The following is a 25,965-nucleotide window of genomic DNA, read 5'->3' as shown; positions in this document are numbered from 1 at the left end:
TATCTTATACTTTTTTTTTAAATAGAAAAGCAGACCTTTGAAGTGACCAAATTCAGTGTCGCCGGTGTTATAGGATGCTCTATACAGGAGCTGCTCGCCATTAAACTTGGTAACTACTAACAGAGTGTTCTGCGTGGTTTTTTTGTTGCATATATGCTGTTAGAAATGGGGTCCTCTAGTTGGCAGTGGCTTGCACTTTGTCCAGGGATGGACCCTTTCTTCAAGTCTGGGTAAGGGGATTACAAAGCAAAGAATAACCCCTGCTCATCCCCTTGGTAGCTTGGCACCAGCAGTCTGGCTCATATCCGACGCAGTATGTAAAGCATTTGTATGTAAACGCACATTAACACAGTGAAAACACTACAAAAGGTCACCACACCAGTTTAGAAAAATAACCAATCTTGATCATAAGACAAAAACAAATACAATCCAACATACATAAGCAAAGATATCACTTTTAAAAGGTTTAAAATGGTTGTCATTGAAAACTTAAGATGCGTCACTTTTATCACAAAGTGCCAGTGATGCGTCAAAATCAAAGACTAAAACGGGCGCAGTGGAGGTGAGGAGCCAGAAAAGCAAAACGTTGCGTTGAATATTTACTCCCAGACTAGGTGATGCGTCGCTTCCATACTGCAGCGCAGGGGAGGTGATGCGTTTGTTTCTGGACACGTGGCTGCTTTTTCTCCTGCTGGACTACGTTAATGAACTCGGCGCACTGGTGTGATGCGTAGAAAATCCGGACACACTGGGTCGATGAGGTAGTGAAATTGACGCTGCATCGATGCTGCACCGTGGCGTTGTATTGGATTTTCAACTGCACTGTGGTGGTGCGTCAGGAAAAACTGGTGCTGGAGGTGGATGCATTGATTTTCTTGAGTCCTTTGCAGCAAAACCACCTCCAAGGGCCCAGAACTGGTATTTGGCACCAGTTGGCAGGTCAGAACTCCCAGCAGAGGATTATAGGGGCTGCAGCTGAAGTCTTTGATGGCCCTGAGACTTAACAGGAGGTAAGCACACCAAGCCCTTGGAGAACTGTGGCAAGCAGGATACAGAAAGCAAAAGCCAGTCATTTCACTGCTTAAGACAGAAGCAGCAGCCCAGCCCACCACAGCAACAAGTAGAGTGGCAGTTCCCCCTCCTAGAGCTTCTTCAGGTCTTCTTCTTGGTGGAATCTCCTCTTAGTCCAGAAGTTTTGGAGTCACAGGTCCAATGTTTGTACCTCTTTCTGCCTTTGAAGTAGGAACACTTGAAAGGAAAGTATTTGTAGTGCATAAGACCCTGCCTTTTCCTGACCTGGCTCCAGACACAGTACAGGGGGTAAATACACCGTTGTGTGAGGACTGGTGCAGCCCTTTTCAGGTCTCATTGACATCTCCTCTTGCCGCTAGAGCTCAGGAAGACACATCAGCCAGGTGATATCCATCACCACCCCCTGTTGTTTAATTATTTTGTCCACCATAAGCGTGGAAGGGTATACTCAGACGTGAGTCCCTTGCTCATTGCACCATCAGGATTCAAGCAAGCCGGGCCGAAGACGGCTGAAATGCCAGAAACCGGTCCCCGGTAGCTTGTTTCCTTTCCAGTGAAAGAATTGGCTTGGTAGTTTGGTTTGCCCTGTTCCCATGATACACTGGGCCAGGGACACACTAATTTGCATATAGCCAGGTTCTGAGCTGGGATGGTGCAGTGAGCTAAAAAACAGTGTTGGATTAAGCCCTGATCTCTTGACTTGGTGAGAGTATTCTGCTTAATTCAGAAACTCTGTCCATCACCACCCCCTGTTGTTTAATTATTCAGGATATGCAGGGCACAGCTCAGCTACCTTTTGTGTGACTAGAGTGAATGCATAAACAGCCCAGCTGTTATCCTCCCTTAGATGTGGATTCCACAAGCTGGCAGAGGCACAGAATATTAAGGCAAAAAAATGCTCACTTTCTAAAAGTGGCATTTTCAAGCACACAATTTTAAAAACAAACTTCACTAAAAGACCAATTTTTAAATTGTGACTTAAGGGACCCCACATCTATATCTATTCCCAATTGGAAGTTTGCCTTGTAAGAAGTTACAAGGCACTTCCAATGATAATCTATGGGAGAGATAGCCCTTGCAATAGTGAAAAAGTAAATTAGCTGTATTTCACTGTATGGGCATGTAAGACACACCAGTATAAGTCCTACCTTTCAAATGCACTGCACCCTGCCCATGGGGCTACCAGGGGCCTACCTTAGGGGTGCCTTACATGTAGTAAAGGGGGTTTGGGTCTGGCAAATGGGTGCACTTGCCAAGTCGATATGGCAGTTTAAAACTGCACTCAGACACTGAAGTGGCAGGTCCGAGACATGATTGCAGGGCTACCCAGGTGGGTGGCACAATCTGTGCTACAGGCCCCCTAGTAGCTTTTGTTTTTGCAGGCCTTGGGCACCCAGAGTGCACTTTACTAGGGAATTGCCAGTAAATCAAAATGCAATTGTGGACAAACCAATCCCCATTACAATTTAGATCAGAGAGCATATGCATTGTAGCGTTGATCAGCAGTGGTAAAGTGCCCAGGGTCCTAAAGCAAACTAAAACAGGGCAGTAAAAACAAGGCAGCAGATTTCGGGCTACCCCGGCAAACAGAGCCAGGTCCAACATCTATATACATGAAAATGGTAATCTGCTAGCTTTAGGGCATAGTTGAGTATAAATGAGCAATGATTTCGACTTTTATTTTTTATTTTATTAAATGACATTTTAGATTTACTTTCAGCATTGAGTTTTGTGGGGCATGTATTTGCCATAAAGCTGTTGAAAACATTGCGCAGACTAGATTACTCTTGGGATCGAAAACACTAGGGACACATTCAGGTTATTGTTACCTTCAGATCTTTTTTGCCATGGATGAATTCCGCGGCCGTTGCTTATTACCTACCTGTACACAAGGTCACTGCTTTAAGGAAAGCTGGAGTACTGGTATGGTTTGCTATGTGAAAGAGCTGTCGGGAAGCTAAAACTAATTGCATGTGGGATTTTCCTGAATATTAGTTTCTGTGAGACAGTCATTTTAGAAGTTGCTTATTGTGTCTCTCTAGTATATCTCATGGTTGTCTTAGTCGATATTTAAATTGGCTCTGATTCAATTCTGTCAGATGGAAGATTACTACTACTACTTAACTTTGGAGGGGGGTTTATTTTCTTTGACAAAAGGCAAGCTAAGCATCTACTAAAAATAGATGACCTTTGTGTAAGCATTTTTGGGTGACTCTAAAATTAGTAAATGTGTATCTTTTTCTTTTACCCTCATTACAAAGCACTTCATAGTGGGTGGTTATCCCACTGAGTTGAAAGGAAATGGTTGAGTTGATTAAAGTGGCTTACTTAGTTCTGCAAGATGCATCGTACAGAGAAAATCTGTTTGCAGTGCCAACGATCTGTGGTAAGCTTGGGAACTGATACATAGACAATTACGCAAATATAGTAACTTGATAAATACTGAGTTGATCATATTGTGTCTCAATTGGCTTTCAAAGTTGACAGCAAATTGCTTTCATTTAGTCTAATTGTAGCTGGCAATATCAAAGGAGTTTCATTTGCATGTCGTTATATGTGCTAATTGGGTGGTTCAGCAAGCTTATAATGTGCACACAATACTTTGTTTTAGATTTTCCTTAATTGTTTTTCCATATGACTTAATGAGCTATGGTTAAAAAAAAACAAAAAAAAAACAAAAAACTTGTGTTGACGATTAACGACTCTGCATCCATTTCACAGTACTATGCAGTCTAGTCCAGAAGCATGACATGTAAATGAGCATCATGGCATATGGTAAAAAGAGGCAAGTCAAGTCTAGCGTGTTTGCACACTTCAGAAGAGCTGTAAAGGGTTCGATTTGCTAATATGACATCACCTCAGTGATCTTGATCTGCAACTGGATTGTGCACAATTTGCTTATTTTTAACACTAAAAAGAGGCTGCTTTCTTGCACCTAATTTTGACCATTGTACTCGCCCTATTCAGCAAAGTGAGACATTAACTTGAGGATCAATTCTCGCTTTTCTTACCGAGATAGTGCTCTTATCCTGCTGATTTAATCCGTGGTTTCAATAGTCTATTCTTGCCTGACTTGTGATTGTCGAAAGAGTTCCATCTTTGATTATCATTGGTATCTGACTACACTGTGGCAATTCTTTGCAGTTAGACCTCCCACACTGTATTCTCAATGAGCTCCATATGGGCTGGAATGCACTTTTCTTATCTTTGGTTGGCAACAAAATTCAATTTTAATTTTGTTGCTGCTCTGCATTTCCTTTTGTTAATACAATATTTTACTCCAGTCTCCTGGCGCATTATTGGGTTGCTACTGACTGGTTCCGCTAATTTTGCATGGGCTCACAGTTGCTTTTTGGGGAGAAATCGAGATTCTGGACATTTGCCATTGGTCTTTTTGTGTAGCCAATTCTTTTTCTGAATTCATGTTGATAATATAGTTATCCCAACAGAAGTTGGAATGTCAAGATTCATCCTCCTACAAACTGCTAGACGCCAGAAACACAGATGGGAGAAAGAGGAAGCAAATTGTGGTTTGTTGTATTTTTGACATCCACGCTGTAGAAGTTTTTCACTTTGTGACCCACAACTGCATTTTCTCTCCTAATGGAAGACTTGACTCTTTGTACAAGGTTACCCAGCCTACGGGGAGTATCTGAAGCTACTATTCTCCTGGAGACTACAACTCTTTGTGTGGCATCATAAAGCCTCCTTTTGAAGCTGCACACCCTATAAGAACTGTAATGTAACATAACTCTGTAGCATTCTGTTGGGCTTTGTTTCATTAAATTCAATACACAGTGTTCTACATGACCTAGTTTTGCAGTCTGATCTTCCCTTTCATCAGCAAATCTCTGATAATCTGTCGACTGGGCATCCCTGTACATTGAGCATCGTAAGAGAATGACCTGAATCGGGTAGTTCTAGCTTATGAAAAATCGCAATAATATCTGAGCCTTTTCAGTATGTGTTGTGGGTCACTACCACACTCTATAAATATCTCCATCGCCACCAACAAACCAAATTATTTGGTGCTAGATGTTGATGGTATCAACATTTCATCTGTTGGATAGTAGATCGAACTTCTCCCTGGGTGGACATGAAATACCACCGGATTTCAGGGATATTTTTTTTTTGCAACTGGGGAGAAATGAAACCGTAGGGAACGTGAGATCTTTGTTGTTGTATCCACTTACCATTCGCATATCTGTTTTAATCCGCCTTCTATAGAAGAGCAGATGCTCAACAAACCGAAAGAATTTATTTTTCTAATTCTGAGTATTTTGTGAGAGCTGGCTCTTGTCTTATTTGTAGGTGCTTGCCAGTTGCCTGCCTCCCTTCTGTCTCCCTATCCTGTTATCCCACATTTCATTCTGTCTAAATCGTAGCATGTGTGTGGCTGGCCAGACCATAGCAGGATTCAATTGACCAAAACGACTCTAGTTTAGTTTAATTTTTTTTATAGACGCACACAATTTTTCATTGAATAGTATATTAGCCGTCCTTTACCCGAAGTCCCCAGGGAAACCTGCAAACTCCCAACTCGGCAGAAATCTAGACTGCCCGGTGGGTCCAGGAAGGTGCTACCTGGGCCAATAACACAAGACTTTCCTACGTAGGAATTCCTGCTTCAAAGACCAAAAACTGCAGCCATCCCACAGGGTAAGTTCTATTGGCAAACTGTCTTTCGAAAACATGTGACCTAGTTGAGATTGTGGACTTTGTCTGTCAGTGCGTGAAGAATTCTGATTTGTGAGAAGTGTGAATTTACAGGTTTGAAGAACATTTGCTACTGGCAGCAACTCTAGATCAAAGGAACCCCTTATATGATCCCCCTAGTTGAGCAAATGAGGGGTAAAAAAGGTCCTCTTGCTGGAAATGAAAAGTTCCCTATGTTAGGGGAATGCTGCCAGGACTTGGTTGAGGTGCAACTCATGACCGCGCTATAAACGCCCATTCTTTGATGCAAGCTCCCCTGATGGTGGCTGGAGAGGTAAAAATGGCAAATTTGAATTCTGTTGTAACCATTCAAGAAGAGGTCGTTTGACTGAGGATTCGGAGTGGTAGATACTGTCAAAGAAGTAGCATATTTGTACAGTGTGTTGAAATGAAGCTGGCTACTTACTACATTGGAAAACGTGTATTGACATTACCAGTTATGTCATTTAATTTTGCCTCACTTCGTGCCAAAGTAGTGCTCCCAAGCAAGGTTTTTCTGCAGCGTATATCCTGCTGTGTAAAGAACTTGTAGGTAGCCCCTCTGCGAATGGTCGATTAGTTTGACAATCTGTTAATTCTCTGCCATTTTGCATGAATTGCTATCAAGTGTATTCTGGCTATTGATTAGTCTAGCTAAAGGTATCTATTTGTTTGCAGCGGACTTGCTCACTTGCCCCTCAAAAAGAGAATTTCATACCTTATGCGAGGTAGGTCAACTCACTCTGTGGATTCTATGTCGAACAGTAGCACTTCAGAAGGTGGTAGTTCCCAAGACCCCCCCCCTTGCAATATTGCCAAAAGGGGGAGTTTAATTAGGCAGCCCCCCACAAATATTCAGCCAATTAGGAAGCCCCACTAAGGTCTAACATGAGTTTGGCTGAATTGCTCACAGATTCAGTCACACCAAAAGTAATGTCAAGGCTAGGTTACACAATGATTCAAATAGAGAGGTGGGCTTCATTCAGAACGTGACTTTATCACCATGAATCATAATAAGCCCTCTTTGATAAAATAATTCAATTTGGCAGTGGCAATGTTTTCAGATGTATCGGAGTAACTTCCAAATTACAAAGGATCCACGAATACCAGCGAACACCGGGCTGGCTTGAGTTGTCAATATCCAAGCTGCGCCATTTGCAAACAAATTCAATCCTAAACCTCCAAGACCTAGGCGGAAAGACTGATCTGTTTATACATTTTTTTTGCAATCCTTGCTTGCTGTCACATTGAATTTACAAAACCTAAAAGGGCGACCTGTACGACACCAATTAAAGCTTGTTCAATAAGACATGTAGAGATGCCAAGAAATCCTTGCTTTAGACCCTTAGCTGGAATAATATTCATTTTCCTCTGCTTGGTATGCCAAGGGAGGAATCGAAAGAACTCATCACTGTTAGAAAGTATATCGATGCTAGTATTGGCTGTAAGCCGAGGTGTCTGCTATATCTGACGAAATGGAAGAAGTTTAGAAACGGGTAGCAGTAGGCATCAGATCCTCTGCCTTTACTGTTAATTGTTGTATTTTAGAGCATCTATTCTTTAAAGCACCTATTAGCAAACTTTTGACTTCTATGGGGTCCCACTAATCACTACTGACAGTCGGGAAAAACGACCAAAGCTGTTTCTTTGATTTGAACCTAAAATACAAAAACAAGTATACATTAAGCAAATTTACATATTATGAACGGTTCTACGAAATTAATACAAAAAAAATGGAAATTAGATTTTATTTCTAAAAGGTGATGCATCATGCTAGAATTTAGCATGCTACTTTTTGGGGTGATATTGCATGCTCTATTTGTATAGATCCATATCCATGCTTAATTATCCATATTGGATGCTGTACTTGGCTACTCCCGCAAATCAAGCTAAAGGTAACGCCTTCATTTTTGGCCTCCAATGTCACATTCCTTTACATTTACAAAAACTTTTCACATTTTCAATTTTACTTTATGTATATTTACTTTATTAATGCAATTTAATTTTCAAAATCTTTGCAGACCCCCTAACTAGGTGCCGCAGACCCCAGGTTAAGAACTCCTGTTGTAGAGGAACACTGGTTTAGCTGCTATTCAAGTTTAAACCTGAACACCTAAATTGGTGCAAATCCCTATGATGCAGGGCTTAGAAACGAGTTTGTTACTCTTGACTGCAGACTATTTTCACGTTCAAAGAATTGCCAGAAGTTTTGCACTGAGAGAAAAAAAATGAAGGCACTTGGGCATGATTTCACATTATCCCGATTTGGGAGCTGTCTCCGTTACGTATTTTTTTTTTTTTTCAAAACCATTTTTATTAGGAGTTCAATCAGGTGTAAGCACAGCCCTCCACAGTCAGGAGGAAACTGTCAACAGTAAATATGAAAAGACACATCATTGTCATAGCATCGAACCCAGTGCATAAAGCGAATTTTGTCAAACTACTCCCACCCACCTACCCCTAAACTCCCACCAACCCCGTCCACTACCCCCCTCCTTATCCCACCCTAACCCTGTGCACGTGATCATAAGTCAACCATAAGAGAAGGTGTACAAAGGTGGAGCCGGCCAACGGCCTAGGGTGCAGGGTCAACATCCTGTGGCAGTGCATCGTCCATAGGAGGGTCGAGAGTCAGACCCCTATAGTCTGCCCACCGTTTCCATATTTTGAAATGTTTGCGGGGGCATCCCCGAGCCTCAAAAACCGGCTGTTCCAAACCCATAATGAAGTCCAGGCCCGCCCTCCAGGCACTGAGGGGGGGGGGGGGGGCTCGCTCGCTCTTCCAGGCCTGTGCCAAGTCCCTCTTCGCTACCACCAGCCCCAGCAACAACAAATGGCGCTTGTAGATGTTACCCCCAACATTTTCTAAGACATGAAGAAGGCCCAACCTAGGGGTACGGGGCAGATCCCACCCCAACACCTCGGACAGGCAGTCCCAGACCCCAGCCCTGAACCGAGTCAACCGCACACAAGACCACACAGTGTGAAAGAGGGTGCCTCTCTCCGAACCACATCTCAGGCATTCCGGGGTTGCAATTAGGCCTGCCCGCCACAAACGGTCCCTTGTGAAATACGCCCGATGTAGATATTTGAACTGAATAAAGCGGACCGCAATAGCAGCCCCACGGGGGAATTCAAGGGCCTCGCGCCAGTCGTCTTCATCCAAGGGACCGATATCGGCCTCCCGCAGGGCCTCAGTGTCGAGAGCGAGGGGGAGCAGTGCGTGACCAAGGAGCGGTAAATCTGGGAGACTTTTTTGTCACCCAAATCTCCCATAAACAGTTTCGCCTCTATGGGACTGAAGTCCGGGAGCTGTTCCAGCCCCACCAGGCTAGGAGTAAGAGCGTGGCGAAATTGAAGGTAACGAAAGAACTGAGACCTGGGCATGTTGAATTCAGTACTAAGATCCTGAAAGGATTTAAGAGTGGTGCCGGAGAGGACATGCCCTAGGGACGAGACCCCTATTGCGTCCCAGCCGTCGAAGCCTCGCAGCGACGCCAGCGCCGGCAGCAGGCCATTACGCCACAACGGAGTCTCCGCCGTCAGTTTACCCCACCAGCCCATGCGGTGCAGGGCCCTCCGCCAGACAGCGAAAACCACCTGGGTGACTCGCGGGAGCAGCCGCCTCCTCCTGGCCGAATACAACAACGTATGAAGGGAGGCGTCGCCCATTAGAGAGTGCTCCAGGGCATAGGCCGGGTCACAGCGGTCCCCATACCACCACTCGTTGAGCACCAGGAGATGGGAGGCCTGATAGTAGGACAACATATCCGCGGTAGCCAAGCCGCCGCAGTAAGTAGAGAGGAAGCACGTACGGAGCGCCACCCTGGAGTCACCTCCAGCCCACAGGAACCTGCCCAACACGGAGTCAACACTGCAAAACCACTGCGGATCAATCGGGTAGGGATGATTCTGCAGTTGGTAAAGTAGACGGGGCAAGGCCACCATCTTAAAGATGGCCGATCGACCGTAAATGTTAGGAGGCATACGCGTCCACGTCTTGATGTCCAGCTGGACCCGGTCCCAAACCGGTTGAATGTTCCGGCTCCACGCCTCCGTGGGCGAGGCAGAGAGAAAAACTCCCAGGTATTTCACTCCCTCCACTGCGATCCGAAGGGATGCAGCCCATGGGAACTCCACCGTGCCACCTCCCAGCACCCATAGGGTCGACTTGTGCGGGTTAAGGAAGAGCCCCGACGCTTGACCAAAGCCATGCATCAATTCCAGCACCCGCGGGCCCGTATGCTGCAGGTCGGTCATGAAGAACAGCACATCGTCCGCATACAAAGCAATGCGGTCCGCATGATCCGCTCTCCAGACAAAGCCACGATAAAGCGCATCATTGCGGACCCTGGCGGCTAGCGGCTCCATGGCCAGCGCAAAGAGGTAGGGGGAGAGCGGACACCCCTGTCGCGTGCCCCGAGTCACTGGGAATCGAGCCGAGACCGCCCCCGAGACCCGCACCGAGGCCGTGACCTCAGTGTAAAGCAGGCGGACGTAGGAGATGAAGACCGGGCCGAGGTTCAGCAGCGGTAGAAGGGTGAAGAGGAAAGTCCAGCTGACTGAATCAAAGGCGCTATCAATGTCAGCTAGCAATAACGCCGCCTGATCCTCCGAAACCCCGATCGCATCAATCGCCGCCTGTGCCCGTCGTATATTGTGCCACGTCGCCCGGCGTGGCATAAAGCCAGCCTGATCAGGGTGAACAAGGGCAGAGATATGGGGAAGCAAGCGATTCGCGAGCGCTTTTGCCAGAAGCTTGGCCTCGAAGTTAATAAGAGAGATGGGGCCGTAAGAGTCATGGCGGTCCGGTGGGCTTCCCGGCTTCTGGAACACGACGATTTCGGCATGACGCCAGTCCGGTGGGAGGCGGCCCTGCTCTCGCGCCAGCTCCAGGGCACGCAAGTAGTGCGGCCCAAGCTGTAGATGAAATTTCTTATAGAATTCACTGGGAAAGCCGCTCGGTCCCGGTGCCTTGCCCACATTCAGCTGACCCAACGCTTCCCCAAGCTCCTCAGCCGTCAGGGGGAGATCCAGGGCGTCACGCACCTCATCAGACACAGCAGCTGGGGGAACCACTGTGAGATCTCCGTTACGTATTTTAATCACATTTTAAAGACCAGCCGACTCCCTACATCTAGACAGGAATTCTATTACTATGCAAAAGAGGTAAAATGTTATTAAATTACCACCAAGTGTCTTTACTGGATAGCACCGGCACGCTGAATTTTAGTCCTTAGCAACAGATTTAATGGCTTCCTAGATCAAAGCTAGTCAGTCAAGGATTCTTGCATAGGCTCTATGCTCTCTAGTGTCTATAGAACAAGACTCCAGCTACTGGCAACAGAAAACGGAGCAGCTTTCAACAACATAGACTGGTCTCTCATTAGAACAATGTAAAAAAAAATTCCCTTTGGGCATATTTCACACAGTCAAATCCACTCCTCCATTCATTCAGATGTTTCAAAGTCTAAACCCAAATAGTGTTCACAATACCATATGAAATAAACCAAAAATACATTTTTTTCTATTATAAAAACTTATTTGCTTTAGTTCGCTTGCTAAAATATTGTATATTTTCTTTACATACATAAAATCAACTCACTGTACATGAGTTTAAAGATTCATAATATCCTGACCTAATACTCTAACATAATACTCTAATATTCATCACAATGCAAAATCACAATCCAAGTTCTTAAAAATTGCTCATTCAATGCCCCCCAGCTAGATGAGAAGCAGAACGATATAGGAGTCAAAAGCGGAAAGACAAAAGAGGATGAGAGAAATTTATAAAATGAACAAAGGGCAACCACAACAATTTCTAAATTGTTTGTGTATAATGACCAATTGATTTTACCGGATTACCACTGGCATATACTTTAAAAAAAAAAATATATAGATATATTTTCAATATGCTCCTGTATCCATACAATTTGGTCTATTTCCAGGTGTCGCTGCGTTTCGGTGGTATAAGCCCTATATTAAACACCTTTTTCAAGACCCTAGTGAATCCTCGGATTCAATTGCAAAAATCGGTCCCTGCTGTGCTTGTTTCCGTGATGTTTAGTACCACGGTCCCTTTAGTTTCTTTATAAAGGGGGTTAGCCCTGCCAATAGGTGATGTTCTCCAGAGGTACGAAATCCTCTTGCGATTTCTTGGGTGAACACCTCTGTTGCTACACCGCAACCAAGTCGCCCACTCAGTATTAGGACTCTGAAATTCTTTGGTATCCGCCTACTGAGTATAAATTGCTAAAAGATCTTCACAGAGCCTCCGTATTAGTATTTAAATAGTCTCCTTCGATTGCACTATATTTTGAGCCTCCACTTTGATTGAAGGCCATCTCTTCCCTCATTCGTTGGGCCCATGTACTGTGTCAGATCAGGTGGCGGCGTTGGAAACAAAATGAATAAACTTAAAATCGACAAGGAACTGATACTGTTACTATTTTTGATGCCCATAAAGAATATAGCCTTGGTCACAAACTTTACTCCTGGTGAGGGCAAAGACAGATTAAGGCACAATAGGGGTTAGATTGGAGTGTACAATTGTCTGAACCCCCTGTAATATATTGAAAGCCAACCTGGTTGCTTCCCTGGCTAATAGCAAAGGCGGTTTCTATACGGGGTCGCACGCTTTTTGCATGTTTCCTATACGCTGACATTTCTTGTTTTGAAAATTGAATATGAGTAACCCATGTAGCAAAGGGTTCCTTTTCTTTAGACAGTGCATCTTCATTCGTATTGATCTACCTCTTTAAAACTCGTGGTGGCCCAATTTCGACATTTATATTAGCCATACAAGCAAAAAACAGGCTTCTCCATTCTTTGGCACAGAACTTTAAGGGTTCTGAACTTCAACCATTGATCCCAAGAAACACATTTCTCACAAAATTTAGAACCCTGCCTCAATCTGCTTCCGTTATGCTGTTGAGTGACTTGGGTTTAAAAAATGTAATGTATAGTGCTGTGTTTTAGCCTGGCTGCTCTGTGTGAGACTAGGGTCCACCTCTATGGCTGCAAAAAAGGGTTTTGCAACATATTAAACCACAAATTGCCTTTTCACTGGCCAACACATGTAAAAGATGTCTTGTTGGGTCTCGAACAGTCTCTTTCGACCCAAACCAGAGGAATTTGTAAAATTGGAACGGCATTTGGTAAAGTTCTGTTTTGGGAGTTGATCCAGCCATCAACACGCCAAATACCTTTAACCCAACAACTTGTTCATCTTGAATTTTTTTTAAAATTGTTTCTGTTCTCTTCACTCAACCAAAATTACTTTCACGTGTTTTGTAAGCTACAGCACAGCTGCTCAGCATAATCACTTCTCTGCTATCCTCGCGCTCTATTTTCATGCTGATGACCACTCTTCCTGATGTTGCTTCTACTGTGAGCTTCACTTGCTCAGCCCCCATTTGTTTTTCTCCTACCTCTTGAACACTTTTTCTCTGTTGGGTGAGACTCAAGCTATCCACACCTGTTACTCTATCTGTTGGAATCTATTCAAGATCAGTTCTGCGCCCTCTGTACCCCCCCCCTTTTTTTTTTTCCCTCCCCTGTACCCGACCTTTGGGATGACTGCTCCTCTTCATCATCATTATTATTATTTTTTTATGTCCATGCTTCTTACCTTCTATACGCTCATGGTGACTAAATCCTTTCTCATTCCTGCCTCAATCTCCTCTAGTTGCACTATCCAACCGTTTCACTGCTGTTTGCTTCTGGTTGGGACTTAATTCCCATTGCATGAAACTTTTCAAAAAATGCGGCTCTGTATCTTTCTTCCTTCACCTGCACTTTTGTCCTTGCCCTTTCCGCTTCCTTCATTAATTTTTTTTTGTGTTCATTTGCCGACATCTTGATGCTCTGTTCAATCCCACTGTGAGTCACTGAAGAGCTACGAAGCCCTAAATATACAATAATTCTGCCTGCACGTTCCATTCATTGAACGGAAAGAAGTGATCAAGTCGCTGATAACTCAGTAAATAGACTGATACAGCAGATTACTAGAAGGCCGACCTGGATACTGTTTCCGACCACTGTGCAGCAAATGCTCAATTTCACCAAGTGAAGTGCAGCCTTGCAAAAGACTCTTACCTCACTCCATCGTCAAGTCCTCTGTGCTAACTGTGCACTCTGCTTATTTGCATTGTTGTTTAAAGCTCTCTCCCCCATATCACTAGTTTACCTTCTTGACTCTACTAATCAGAACCTTATAATTTCACCCCAAGCTCAATGCACTGCATCCTGGTTCAGTTTCTTATACCTACTAGTAAGCTTCCAGTGAAGTTCAGTTCCTGCTGACATCGAAGCAAGCCCTGAAGTAGTTTCCTGCAACTAGAAAGCAAGGAATGATTACCGTTCATCAATATCCTCTGTCTCTGCAAATGCATATATTTGTTCATGTGTATAATTTAGAAATTAGCATGTTTGTCAATTGCCCAACTTTACTGTTCTGTCAAACAGCATCCCAATCCTCACCATGTCCGATTAATGGTAAACCTTTGTAAACCAATCAGTCAGCCCTTGCTGTTTGTGCCATCTGTAGAGTATGTGCAGCATTTCTGATTGAAATGCTTTGAAGAAATCAATACATTTGTAAGTGTTATAAATACTGCATTCAGGTTGGTTTTAAAGTACACCCTTTATAAATATTTCCCAGGAAGGGAGCTCTGCGTTGACTGGCCAGACTTCTCATATCCACAATATCTTTACATAAGGTTTAGGTTGAGGATTTTACCACTCTATATTATTATTGACAAAACGGGGACCAATCATGCCTTCCTTTGTATATGCAGCTGTCAAAGCCAGGAGGGTGAATTTACATTCTAATTTATTTGTCTTAGTTACAGATTCCTGCTGTAGTAGCTGGTGGAGACCCATTTTGAAGGATAGTAGGGCTAGCCTGAAAGAAGCATTCAAAATGTGCAAAAACAAATCAAGTTAAAACTGCAATATTGCATTGCAAATGTATTGTAAAGTTCCTATTGATCGAGAACTGTGTTGTACAGGTCGTTTAATCCATGAGTGGGGTGCTTAGTGTAAGTGGGATAGTAAATTGAAAGCGGCGCTATTCGTCAATTGTTAATTAACCCTCATTTGATTTCAAATGTTAGATTTTTAGAACCATTTTAATGTATTATTAATGCTTTTTTCTTTTAATCGACTGTTCCTTGGTGTTCCTGTAAAGGTTTTATAGAGCCATCCAAAATCTTTTAAAAACACAAATTACATTAGGAATATGTTCATTTGTATGATGCCTAAATGGCACTTGTTTTATTCACTATTTCCTCAATACCAAGCAGATGTGGTGTTAAGTAATGCACGTGAATTGATATGCTTCTAAATGCTCACAAATGATCGATTTCTTAATAATACATACTTTCAGATTGAAGTTCTTCAAACATGGCCAAGAAGCTGTGAAGTATCAGGGCCCTAGGGATTACCAGACTCTAGAACGTTGGATGTTGCAGATGGTGAATGAAGAACCTGCTGTAAGTGTTTGTTTGTTCTTTTTTAATACTCCCTTTCTCCATTCAGTCATTTTTCAGAGCAAAGAAGATCTGTGTGAAATATAGTAAATGCTCCCTTCTATCTTTCTCCCTCTTTGCCTCCCTCACACAGACATCTTACGTTTACTAGCTGTCTTAAAGTTGCCCTTAATAATAAAACAAAAGTATATAGATTTGTGTAGTAATTCATGATTGACCAGATGTTTATTGGCAGCAGGTGCTTATTTGCATACCAGTACCCAGATTGCTTTCAGAGCTCTACACCCGTTGTGCTGCGGTTTTCCTACATCTCGTTTCTAAATGTAAAGTTCCATTTAAAAAAAAAACCAATGAAATGAAAGTTCGTCCTCTAGTTTTCTTGGAGATGTTGAATGTCTCATTGCCAAATATATCTTTACTCATATTTTTATTAATCGCTCTTTGCAGAGTTATCATAATCAATAATGCATACTAATTTCCTAATGTCGTCGGTTACGTTGTAATTCCATCTGCTAACATAACTTCCATCCATAAACCAATTGAAGAGATGCCAGTAAATAAGTTGCATTCCTTTTTAAATTGGAGCAATTTCTTTTGACGTGGGATATGTGTTGACTGCATCTACCACCCATTTCCCTTGCTGTAGATCTTTTAGTATTTGCTAACTTGCATACAGTGGATTATGACATTGGTTACACTGTGACTGCTTCCTGTGCCTGTTTTTACTGCACTCTGCTTAGTTGGCCAGAAAAGGGCAAAGTTGGTATGTGCGAGCCTTTTTGCGTTACCTACTCGCCCACTTGTATACAGGAATATTGAAATCCCTATTTATTTAAAACTTGTTTCTTTCATTTGTATGCATCTCCTGAGTTTATTAGTCGTTATACAATCTATAAAAATGTGTATATTATTTGCTAGTGACTGGTAAAGAGGCGTGGGGGCGGGCACCCTTTTCTTTAGTGATGTACACTTTTCCCCATCTTCTTTGCATTTCCAAGGCAACAGAATTTCGAAGGGTGGGAAGAAGGGAAAGTGGATCCAACTCATCGTTCTCCAGCACTCTAACAAGAGTTTTGCTTTTCTAAATGTCTCAAAGAGATTTGACTACAAAAAAATATACATCAGTCTGGTTGCCCAGGGGTCCTTTTCAGCTCTGGTTAGTTGTGAATTGAGGTTTATGTTGTTCGAACAACTGTTGGGGTTTAGAACTGGAGGTTGTCGTTTTTGGATTTGTGCTGAGACGCTCAGTGTTTAAAAATAGGCTGTTGACCTGCATTTCCAGGAGTTCCTTAAGACATCCAGCTGTTGGGGTCCTGGGCACTAACAGGAAGAGGATGGAATTGTAAAGTTGTAAATTTGACGGCTAAATTGATATGTGGAGTAATGCAGTGTTCAACGATTGTGAGGAGTGGATGCAATTGTGCACTACTCTCCTCCCTTGTAATACTAGTAGAGCAAAAACCTCACTACAAAGTTTACCATTATAGAATTTTGCTTGACATATTTGCAGGAGATCATTGTGTGCCATTGCCACGTTGTCTTTGTCCCGTTGCTTGGGTCAGTGAGTTTAACAGATGTTGGTATGCCAAGTAGCTTTGAACTCGGTGCCCAGTACAGTGTTTCATTAAGTATCGTGATCAAACAAGCGATTGTTAGGACCAGTTAGGGCTTGGCTGTCACAGCTGTCACTTTATTCTGTTTTAGGCTGCATTAAATCTTTGAGGCCACTGAAGGAACTGAAGAAGTTTCTGCCATTGGTAGGTCACTTGCTTCCTGCTGCACACTGGGTTAAGTATGGGTAGCTTCATCATCTCATATGGCACTTAGATCCTTTGTGCCATATTGTGGTGAGCCTTCTGGATCACAGGCTATATTTGTATTTGTTGCCAGACAGTAAACCTCCCCTGAGGCTCTGTGGTCCCATTACAATAATTCGTATGCCTCTTGTAGCTGGGTGAATGGTGGTAAAATGGCATTTCACAGGGGCTAGTGGACTGGAATTCGGATTATATTTTCTGGCCATTGGATCAGTTTTTCCCTAAATGTTTGATAACCACAAGAACGAGGCAGCCAGGATTTGTGTTCTTACGAGAACAACCAGTTCTAGTTAGCACTTCTCTGGCGATGGGGGACATGATGTGGCATGCAGGGAGGAGATGGCATCCAAACTGGAGCTACATTGTTTGCTTTAACAATAACTGAACGAGTATTTTATTCCAGAGCTTGCCAAATTTAATCTATTCTGATATCATATATGTAGCGTACCATGCTTGCCTTTAGCTTTCTTTCTAGTTTCCAGCTTTTTACAATCTAAAAAAAAAAAAACATGTATGTGGTGTGGGTATTTTTTTTTTTTTTTTTGTGGGCATTGCAGTGATTCATTTAGTGTAAGGTTTTTGACCATGGTGATGAAAGTTTAGTATGAATTGCCATTTTCATCTAAATATCCTTGACCTATGCAGAAACTACTTCGACATGCAAATTGAGAAACCGTTTCCTCTCTAGTTGCTAGACACTGGACGAGTTTCTTGTGAGCTGGTGACGGGGCACAGTATTACTTCTCGGGTAGATACCCATACACTTGACAATGGTTTCCCTTTTGATTAAGGCCACAAACAAAGACGCTAGCGTAGTGACTGGAGGAGGAAACTTTGAGAATTTGGGGAAAACGATACAGTCCAAAGATGTCCGTATGTCCTACGAAAACAGCTTCCCCTGGCAATAGTGGCAAAGCTGCATGTGACATCGGAGTGAAATGTCTCTACAGGGATTCTGGGACACGTTGTAGGATTGTACTCCTAACCGCACATGAATATGTTCAGTTATTTTACAGTAATGATTGGAGAGGGTGAATAATTGGTTCAGTACCGGAGCAAAATATGAGGTATGCCTGAGCTGTCCTGTTGTACGGATTCTGCATTAACCTCTGTTTTTAGTAAATCGTTGCTTGTTTTACTCTCATTCGGTGTGTATTTTAAGGATTTAACTTAGTTTTGTAATCCTTTGTAGTAAGGTTTCAGATTTCGGCTTGTATTCGTTACCAGTTTTGTGTAATACAACCATCCTTTTTCTCTCTACAGCAACCAGAGCCTGAACTGGAGCAAGCCAAGGCTCCTGAAGCAAAACAAGGCTTGTATGATCTTACGGCAGCCAACTTCAAGATGCACATTGCAGAAGGTAACTTTATAGATCTCTAACTTTTGTTTGCAAGTGTTGTCATTTAAGTAGAAACAGTTAATCAAACGTTTTTATGCCCATCGTTTAACTTTGTAGCTTTCTATTTCTTGTGAATCGCAGTCTTTTTAATCCCAGTATGTGGGGGTTTAGTATTTTGCTCCCTTTCTTCAGTTGTTTCTTCTGTAGAAATTGAGATGGCCCAATCGTAAACCCTTTTGAGCTCCTAGATTGAACTGCAGAACTCTTTGTATGCGGGCAACATTTTAAGACTGCTTCATAAAGTTACTTTTTGGAATTTGTGGTAAAACGAGTAAGTAAGCTGTTCCCATGGAGGAGAGGAGAAAGAAGCGAGGGGGGGGGGGGGGGGGGGAGAAACACGTAAAGAAAAACTGGGGTGACGGGCAAGGAAAGCTGTGTTAGTTAAGAACAGGTGTTATAGACAATGCGTGATTGCACGGGGATAGCTCCAATAAGAAGCCAGGGCCCTCACACACCCTGAGGCGTGTCATGCTTCATTGTAGGGAAGATCCCTGTTGGGCCGGCGCTTGTTTAGTACATTTCTCAAGGTTAAACAGTACTTTGTTGCTTTTTAATATAGGTTGCACTTGCCAGTCTTGACTTTTTTCCAATTTCAATCTGAAGGTGTCTGCCTCCTAAAGAGCTTTGCACACTGATACAGTATATGCAGGCCTGTGCTGTAGGTGGCCAGCCCCCATCACTGTTCTAATGCATGCCCTAAATACTTCCCTTTTTCCACCAAGCAGTCTATATCAGACTCTCCTTTTTGTGCTCAGTGCTTTTTCTTCCCACCCCCTCCCGATTTCCCCACTTCGTGCGCTTCCTACTTTCAATACATTGAGTTGCTTCCAGCATTCCGTTTGGCTTAATCCCTCGGTACAGCAGTGGCTTGGGGCCTCAATGCATGTCTCTCCTTGGGCGTGCAGTGTTACAGATTATTCGGATCACGCAGAAGTGTCTCTTAGTGATCTATGTGGACCAGGGGATCCCAGCCTCTGCCTTCTCTAGGGACTCTTCTCGAGTCCAGCCTGGCTCCTTTGGTTAGTCTGTCTCAGGTCCAGTGTGGCAGCGTGGGCCCTCACATGATTCTTCTCTGCCCCTATGATTGTCACAGTGTGCATGTGTCAAAGTGATTGCCACCCAGTCAGTGATCCATGGCACGTAAGACTTTATGGATGCATAGAGTACTCTGCCTCACCCCTCCTATTCTTGTTTATCTACTGCTGACTATTCAAAGTTATACGGATGGACCACAATGTGGCAACTCTCTATTTATCTCTGTGTTTGAGTTTATATGTGGTGGAACTGAGGTAATCTTGGCTTGTCAACCAGAGCTGAAAGCCAGGGTGGTGATGGTTCACGCAGAGGACAGCAAATCCCTCTTCTACATTAAGAAATCAGTGGACACTCTCACATTTGTTAGCTCAAAGTAGCTTTGTGGGAATAACTATTGCAACAACTCCTGATCTCCTACATAAATACAAGCAAAAACTCCTCAAGCAGTTGTCTACTCCCCAAGGTGAAACTCTCCACCCACTGATTCCTTTCCATCTCCCTTTAAGTAAAAGTGTGATCAGATTTCTCCTTGGCTGGGCAGAGGTAAATGGCTTCTCTGTGCTGTTCCCTCAGTTCTTTATTATTAACATCACACTTCAAAGAATGAACATTCCCCATCATCTCGCACGATCTTAACAGACGTTTACCAAGGTTGTTGGAAATTGAACAGCGCTTTTATGGTTGTCAAAAATCAATGTGATTATGGCACGTTTCAAAAGTTTTGCTTAGACAAAGTAGGCAAAAGATCACACACAAACTTCTTTGATTCAAATGCTCTGTTTGGGCTTTAAATGTGGAGTGAAAAAACTGCGCTACGTGAGAAGGGAGTGAGACCATTGTGTATGTGCAGGTTATTAGGGTTCAGAGAGGGGGTTGGGTCAATTCTATTGACCACGTTTGCTGTGACCTTGGTTTCAGTTTGCCTGCAGAATCAATTGGGAATGTACCCTTTTGATTGCTGCGAAATCTTGCCAGGTAGTTTAGAAAGTGGACCATCGTAGACTACTTTCAACTGCTAAGAATATTAACTGCTAATGTTTGGTTTTGTAAATTTGTAGAAAACCTCTGCATCATTAGCTGGAGACTGGATTCTACAAAGGCATTGGCGCCTGGCACTAAATCTACTTTTGCAATTAGTTTTGAGTTTCTGTGGGTGTTTTTTTTTAATTTTTATTATTTTTGTTTTTTTACTTTAGTTCTGTTTCTGTCTTGCTTTTGTGAAGTCAATTTCTAGAGTGTGATGTTGTGAAATGTATGGGAGTAGTCCACCAGAGGTAACTTAGATAGCTCATTAGAGGATTGAGCTCCAGTCATGTTCCCAATGGGGTGTTTCATGTGTCTTATGGAAGTTGCTTACAAATAATTGCACCTGTGACTGGTTGAACTTTGATCAAATGCATCTACCACCTTGATGTGTTCTTTACTTGAGATGAGCACCACATTCTGCTTGTAAGGTTGGAGCCTTCACGCAAAATGTACATGTCAGTTTGTTTTAAGTGCAGCTCACACAATGAATTCAGTTCTACAACCGAGTTTGCCTATGCTAGTGAAAAATCAGATTAGACCTTGTTCATGTCCCAAACATAGGTTTAGAGTCCACATCTTTTCTGAGTTACTTTAAATGGATTTGCAGTAGAATAATTTTGGAAACCTGGGATGTAATGTTGATGGGAACTAGCCATAGTGTCTCTTGAATTGTGTGTAAACCCAGGACTTTGTGTTCATGTTGTATTATCTGCATTTCTAAACATGTAGGAATTTTTCTTAAAGTTCAGCTGAGCTTTTATGAAACCATTGTATTGTTTTCCAGGCAGCCATCTAATCAAATTCTTTGCTCCATGGTGTGGCCACTGCAAGGCTTTGGCTCCTACATGGGAACAGCTTGCAACTTCATATGAAAATTCTGAGGCTGTAAAGATTGGCAAGGTAGGTAACAAAATATTTTTCTAGTAGACTGGTATCACTTTTCTCTGCTAGCTTATGCGATGACCAGGTTGATGGTGATTATGGTCTAATAGCCCTTGCACCTGCCAGCACACAACTTCCTAGCCCCTACCCCAAGGTTTGTGCTGGCATTGAGATGGCTGTAGACCCTCTGATACCCATCCCTTTGACCTCAAACCGCTTCTTCCCTTTTGGTCTCCCCTCACAGGCCATTGCTGCACAGGTTGTTGTGTGACTAGTTCAGATCAGCAAATTTTAAAATACAGCAGGAGAGCTCCAGCGGTTCCTTCACTGTAGTGGAGTCCACGCCTCAATTTTATTTCTGTCCCGTGTAAGAACTCCAAAGCCCATTATCGGCTTATGATTGGCTGAAGGACTAGCTACATGCGATGAACCAGAAGGAATGGCTGACCAGGAACACCATCACACAGAATGCTGTTAAAACTGCGAGTCTGCTGCCTTTTTCTATTTTTAAGGTGGTCTACCAATCCTAGTGTCTAAACTGGACCATCCAACTCTATTGGGGGCTTTAAACTAATCCTATTTACTGACCTCGCCTTAACACCATATCACAACTGCCATTCCCTTACCTAAAACATCTTGCGTCTGGAAGGCCACCATTGGTCTCTTGTTTTACCATCTTTAGTATGCCATTGTACTCTACCGTGGTCCACCGGTGCATTTTCTACAAGACTACAAAGGATTTATAACTTTGCAACAATTTTTTTTTTCTTCCTTCTACATCTGCACTCTTGGGATCACATAACAGTGCTTTGCAAATTCTTCAATGAGGTCTGTTAGTTTGCAAGAATTATAGGAGTATGTAGAACAGTTAAATAACATGTACACCGTTACAACTATCCAGTCCATTACATTCTATGCAAGCATGGCCTGTGGTTTCAAGTCTCTCTGCCATATGCCCACTTTCATTTTCCTATACCTGTTTTGGTGACTTTAGTTTTGCTGCAGCACTGTTGGCATGCATATTGCTTTAAATAGTTCAGGAAGTGTGCCCCCTCTATTCTACTGCAACTCCTCCCCAGATACTTGAATCTTAAGCCAAAACATGAACCATACAGCTACATGATCATGGCATGTCCGTGTTTCCAAAAATAGACTCCCAATAAATTCTAGATATATAAAGCTATAGATGTGTGATTGGTGTTTGCCACCTTCTTTGTACACCAAGAATACTTCTTGTTTGCATATTGGGTCCATTTCTAAATTCTAAAAGCTCGTGTAAGTAATTCTATTAATTTTGCTTTCCCCAAAAATAATCGTATGCTAAACTCCTATCTTCTTTGAGCACCAAGAGGCCATCCGCATATAAATGTGTTCGGAGAGTGTATGATTGCGTTTATGAAACTTTATTAATATAAAGTAAAATGCATATTTAAAAAAAAAAATTAATTGATGCATATTGCAATCCTGCGACTGTTTTGGCCCAAGTGGTACATTGCGTATTGTTATTGATATATTGTTTTTCATGATTATTCCTAGGTGGACTGTACCCAACACTATGAACTCTGCACTGGGAACCAGGTCCGTGGCTATCCAACCCTCCTCTGGTTTAAGAATGGAGAAAAGGTAAAGACTTAAATAAGTAGATGGCAACAAAAGTTTATGCACTAATTAAAATGTTCAATACATCGCTTTCCTTCTGTAGGTAGTTGCGCACTTTTTTAGAAGTACTGATTTTTTTCATTGACTAGCACTGAGGGTATGGAGTCTATATTACATATCGCCATCACAAAACTGCCCTCTTGACATTGTTAAAAATATTATTTTTAGTATTTATTTCATAGCATTCCTGCATATTTGCAAAATATATAAATTCCTCAAATGTGGCTCTCACGGGCATGTGCCAATACTGCAACATCTAAAAAGGGATTTGTTTTTAGCTCTTGATCCTCATATCTTATGTTTTATTAATGGTTACAATTACACTTGGTACTCCCTGTCAATCACAAATTGCTCAAAAGGTTTATGCTTATCAACCACAGTTACCGCCATATTGTCTCTGAATTTTTCTGAAAGACTAATTAGAAATACTATTCATGAATTTAAGTAATGTTTGTCTTATTATTCTATTATCGATTATACACTGTGTGGGTTTTTGTTGCACAGATTTTTAATTTGAGGTTCAGACTGAATTCTTCCCATCTCAAAATATTCTAAAAATCGATATTACAAAATAAACTAGAGACGTCACCACTGTTCACATTTCTAACTACCATTTGTATTCGTAGTCTGCCTGTGTCCACCATACCATTGCTTCGCACTAAACTGTGAAACATTCTTGTGACCTCTCCAAAGCAGTTAACTGTGCCAGCATATTAATTACATATTGGCTGAGGAGGGGAGATGGCAATATGGACAAAGAATGGCTCAGGGAGTTGAACACTCACCTTTTCAAATGTCGTTAAATTAAGTATTCTTAATTTGGTTGATAGTAGCACTGGTTATTTATCGCTGTTGTGAGTGACAGAAGTGTTGTGTGTACTGCTACGTAAACTTTTTTGTTGATCTAGCTTTCACTTGAGCCCATTCAAGACCCCTAGGCTAACATGAAAACTTATTAATGGATATAATTGCGCGTTTGCCTGCCTGGACCATGGTGACAATATTTCAGTCATTCACATTGCCATGGCCTGCTGAAAACTGTAGGTTACTTGAAAGAAAGGATTAAGAATCCACTTTATTTGAACTTCGACATTCTATCATTTCCTTTATTGACTTATGAACTAATCTGTAGGCAGATCTGAAAACCAAGTTTCTTATTTGTATTTCATGGCAAGATAAACATGTTTTACATTTGATAAAGGTTTTTTTTGCTTTTGATGTAGTTTGTTTGCATAATTTATTGCAAACTGCTATAATCTTTGACAATTTCTGCCATTTTGCGTAAAATGAAGTTAAACCATCATTGCACATCACGTAGATTTTCCATCTGTTGGGGGTAGGGGGGTGTAAGACCTCTTATTACGAGAGCACAAAGAATGAATGAATGAATAGAATGTAAGGTGCTGCAGCTCTCATCATGGACGCGAGAATGCATTGTGTGCTAGAAAATCTGGCTAATTGCTCTGTGCAGTTCACATAAAATTTCGAGAATTTTGACTAAATAGGCAAAGGGAAATTACACAAATTTGTCACACCACCTACGGACCTGTTGGCTCCATGCATGCCATTCATTTTCTTAACCGCAAGTTTCTGCTTCTTTGTGGTTTGCTCTGCATAAGTATTTGAACCTGTTATTTGTAACACATTTTCGAGTTTGAGGGCTGAATATGTTCACTCTAATTACAATCTTTTTATAGGTGGACCAGTACAAAGGGAAGAGAGATTTAGATTCTCTTAAAGAATATATTGATTCCCAGACAAAGGTTCCTGAAGAGGTCGTGGAGATAGTTGACGAGCAGGCTGCTGAGCCAAAGCAGGAGGCGGAACCTGTTCAAGAGGAGGTATGTGCAGTGACTATCTGCCAGATTTAAGTTTCTCTGTGTATTCTAAGCACACCATGTAAGAAAAAACTCCACTAGTTGCCCTCTCGAAGAATTATGTTGATTCACCCATCAATATGCCATGTAATTGTCATCTCCATTGGGGCATTGCTTGACCATAAAGCCAAGCCTGCTCAGCATTACTGCTGTTGCAAAACCCTGCTCCTGTGTAACATATGGTGTTGTGATACAGGTATCAAATTGCTGTCTTGCTCTGCAGCCCTTTATAAAGGTGCCCCTCCCGGAACATACTGAACTATAAATAATGGCGAAGGTAACCTACTGCAGCCCTTCAAAACGATCTGCTGTTATTCAGCATTGATCTGCTTAAAGATAATGCAATACAATGTAATGTTATGTGAAGGCGTTCTGACCAGTCCTGTATTCACTTTACACTGAAGTCTTACAAACCTTATGGAAGTATCTCTGAAGTTGTACGGATATATTAAGAGTCTACCATAGACGCACAATTACATATATTTATTAGTAAGTATCTATAATGCTTGAAAATAGAGTAGCTTACTGCTATCATAAAAAAAAAAAACAGCAAAACAATTCAGAAATGAGGATTATGCCCAAAGTAGTCTTGGCTGATCAACAAAGGAATTTGCTAAATAATTTGCATTGCATAACTACAGTGACAACTGCTGTACCTAGAGTTCAGTAAACTAGCTCATTTTTTCCCCTTCAAATTAACTCCTTCATACAGTTGTGAAAATCCCAAGTACCCTGCTTCCTTTTTTATCTACGAAGGTTGCATTATCAAGAGATTGCATTGTCAAGAGACTTCTTATCAACCGTATTGTTTTTGCTTTTCTCAACAGTCTAAGGTGCTGACTCTTTCTGAAGCTGACTTTGACCAGACAGTTGCTAAAGGCCTTACTTTCATAAAGTTTTATGCCCCATGGTAAGTGTTTACATTTTTTTTTTTACAGTTCTGTGGTGGAGCTAGAAGTGCCGCATCTTTAAAGCATGCCAACATAGTCTGCTGTGCTGTAAGGTGTGGGAAGGAAACTACATGCAGGGCATTTAGGGGTGGGAGCGGG

At 42.2% G+C, this 25,965-nt stretch overlaps 1 protein-coding gene across 1 annotated transcript in view; it reads left to right on the top strand.

Moving 5' to 3' along the window:
- Positions 1-25,965, top strand: part of TXNDC5 (thioredoxin domain containing 5) — a 61,988-nt gene that overhangs the window by 13,535 nt on the left and 22,488 nt on the right. Inside the window, exons 3-8 of the mRNA XM_086965003.1 lie at positions 15,119-15,224; positions 18,302-18,398; positions 21,283-21,398; positions 22,917-23,003; positions 24,737-24,880; positions 25,744-25,826. Coding sequence (XP_086821129.1) covers positions 15,119-15,224; positions 18,302-18,398; positions 21,283-21,398; positions 22,917-23,003; positions 24,737-24,880; positions 25,744-25,826 — 633 coding nt within the window. The remainder of the gene's footprint in view (positions 1-15,118; positions 15,225-18,301; positions 18,399-21,282; positions 21,399-22,916; positions 23,004-24,736; positions 24,881-25,743; positions 25,827-25,965) is intronic.

The sequence above is a fragment of the Lissotriton vulgaris genome, chromosome 4_1, assembly GCF_964263255.1.
Source record: "Lissotriton vulgaris chromosome 4_1, aLisVul1.2, whole genome shotgun sequence".
Lineage (NCBI taxonomy): Eukaryota > Metazoa > Chordata > Amphibia > Caudata > Salamandridae > Lissotriton > Lissotriton vulgaris.
The sequence above is the reverse complement of the archived record's forward strand: the minus strand, read 5'-3'. Positions and strand labels throughout refer to the sequence as shown.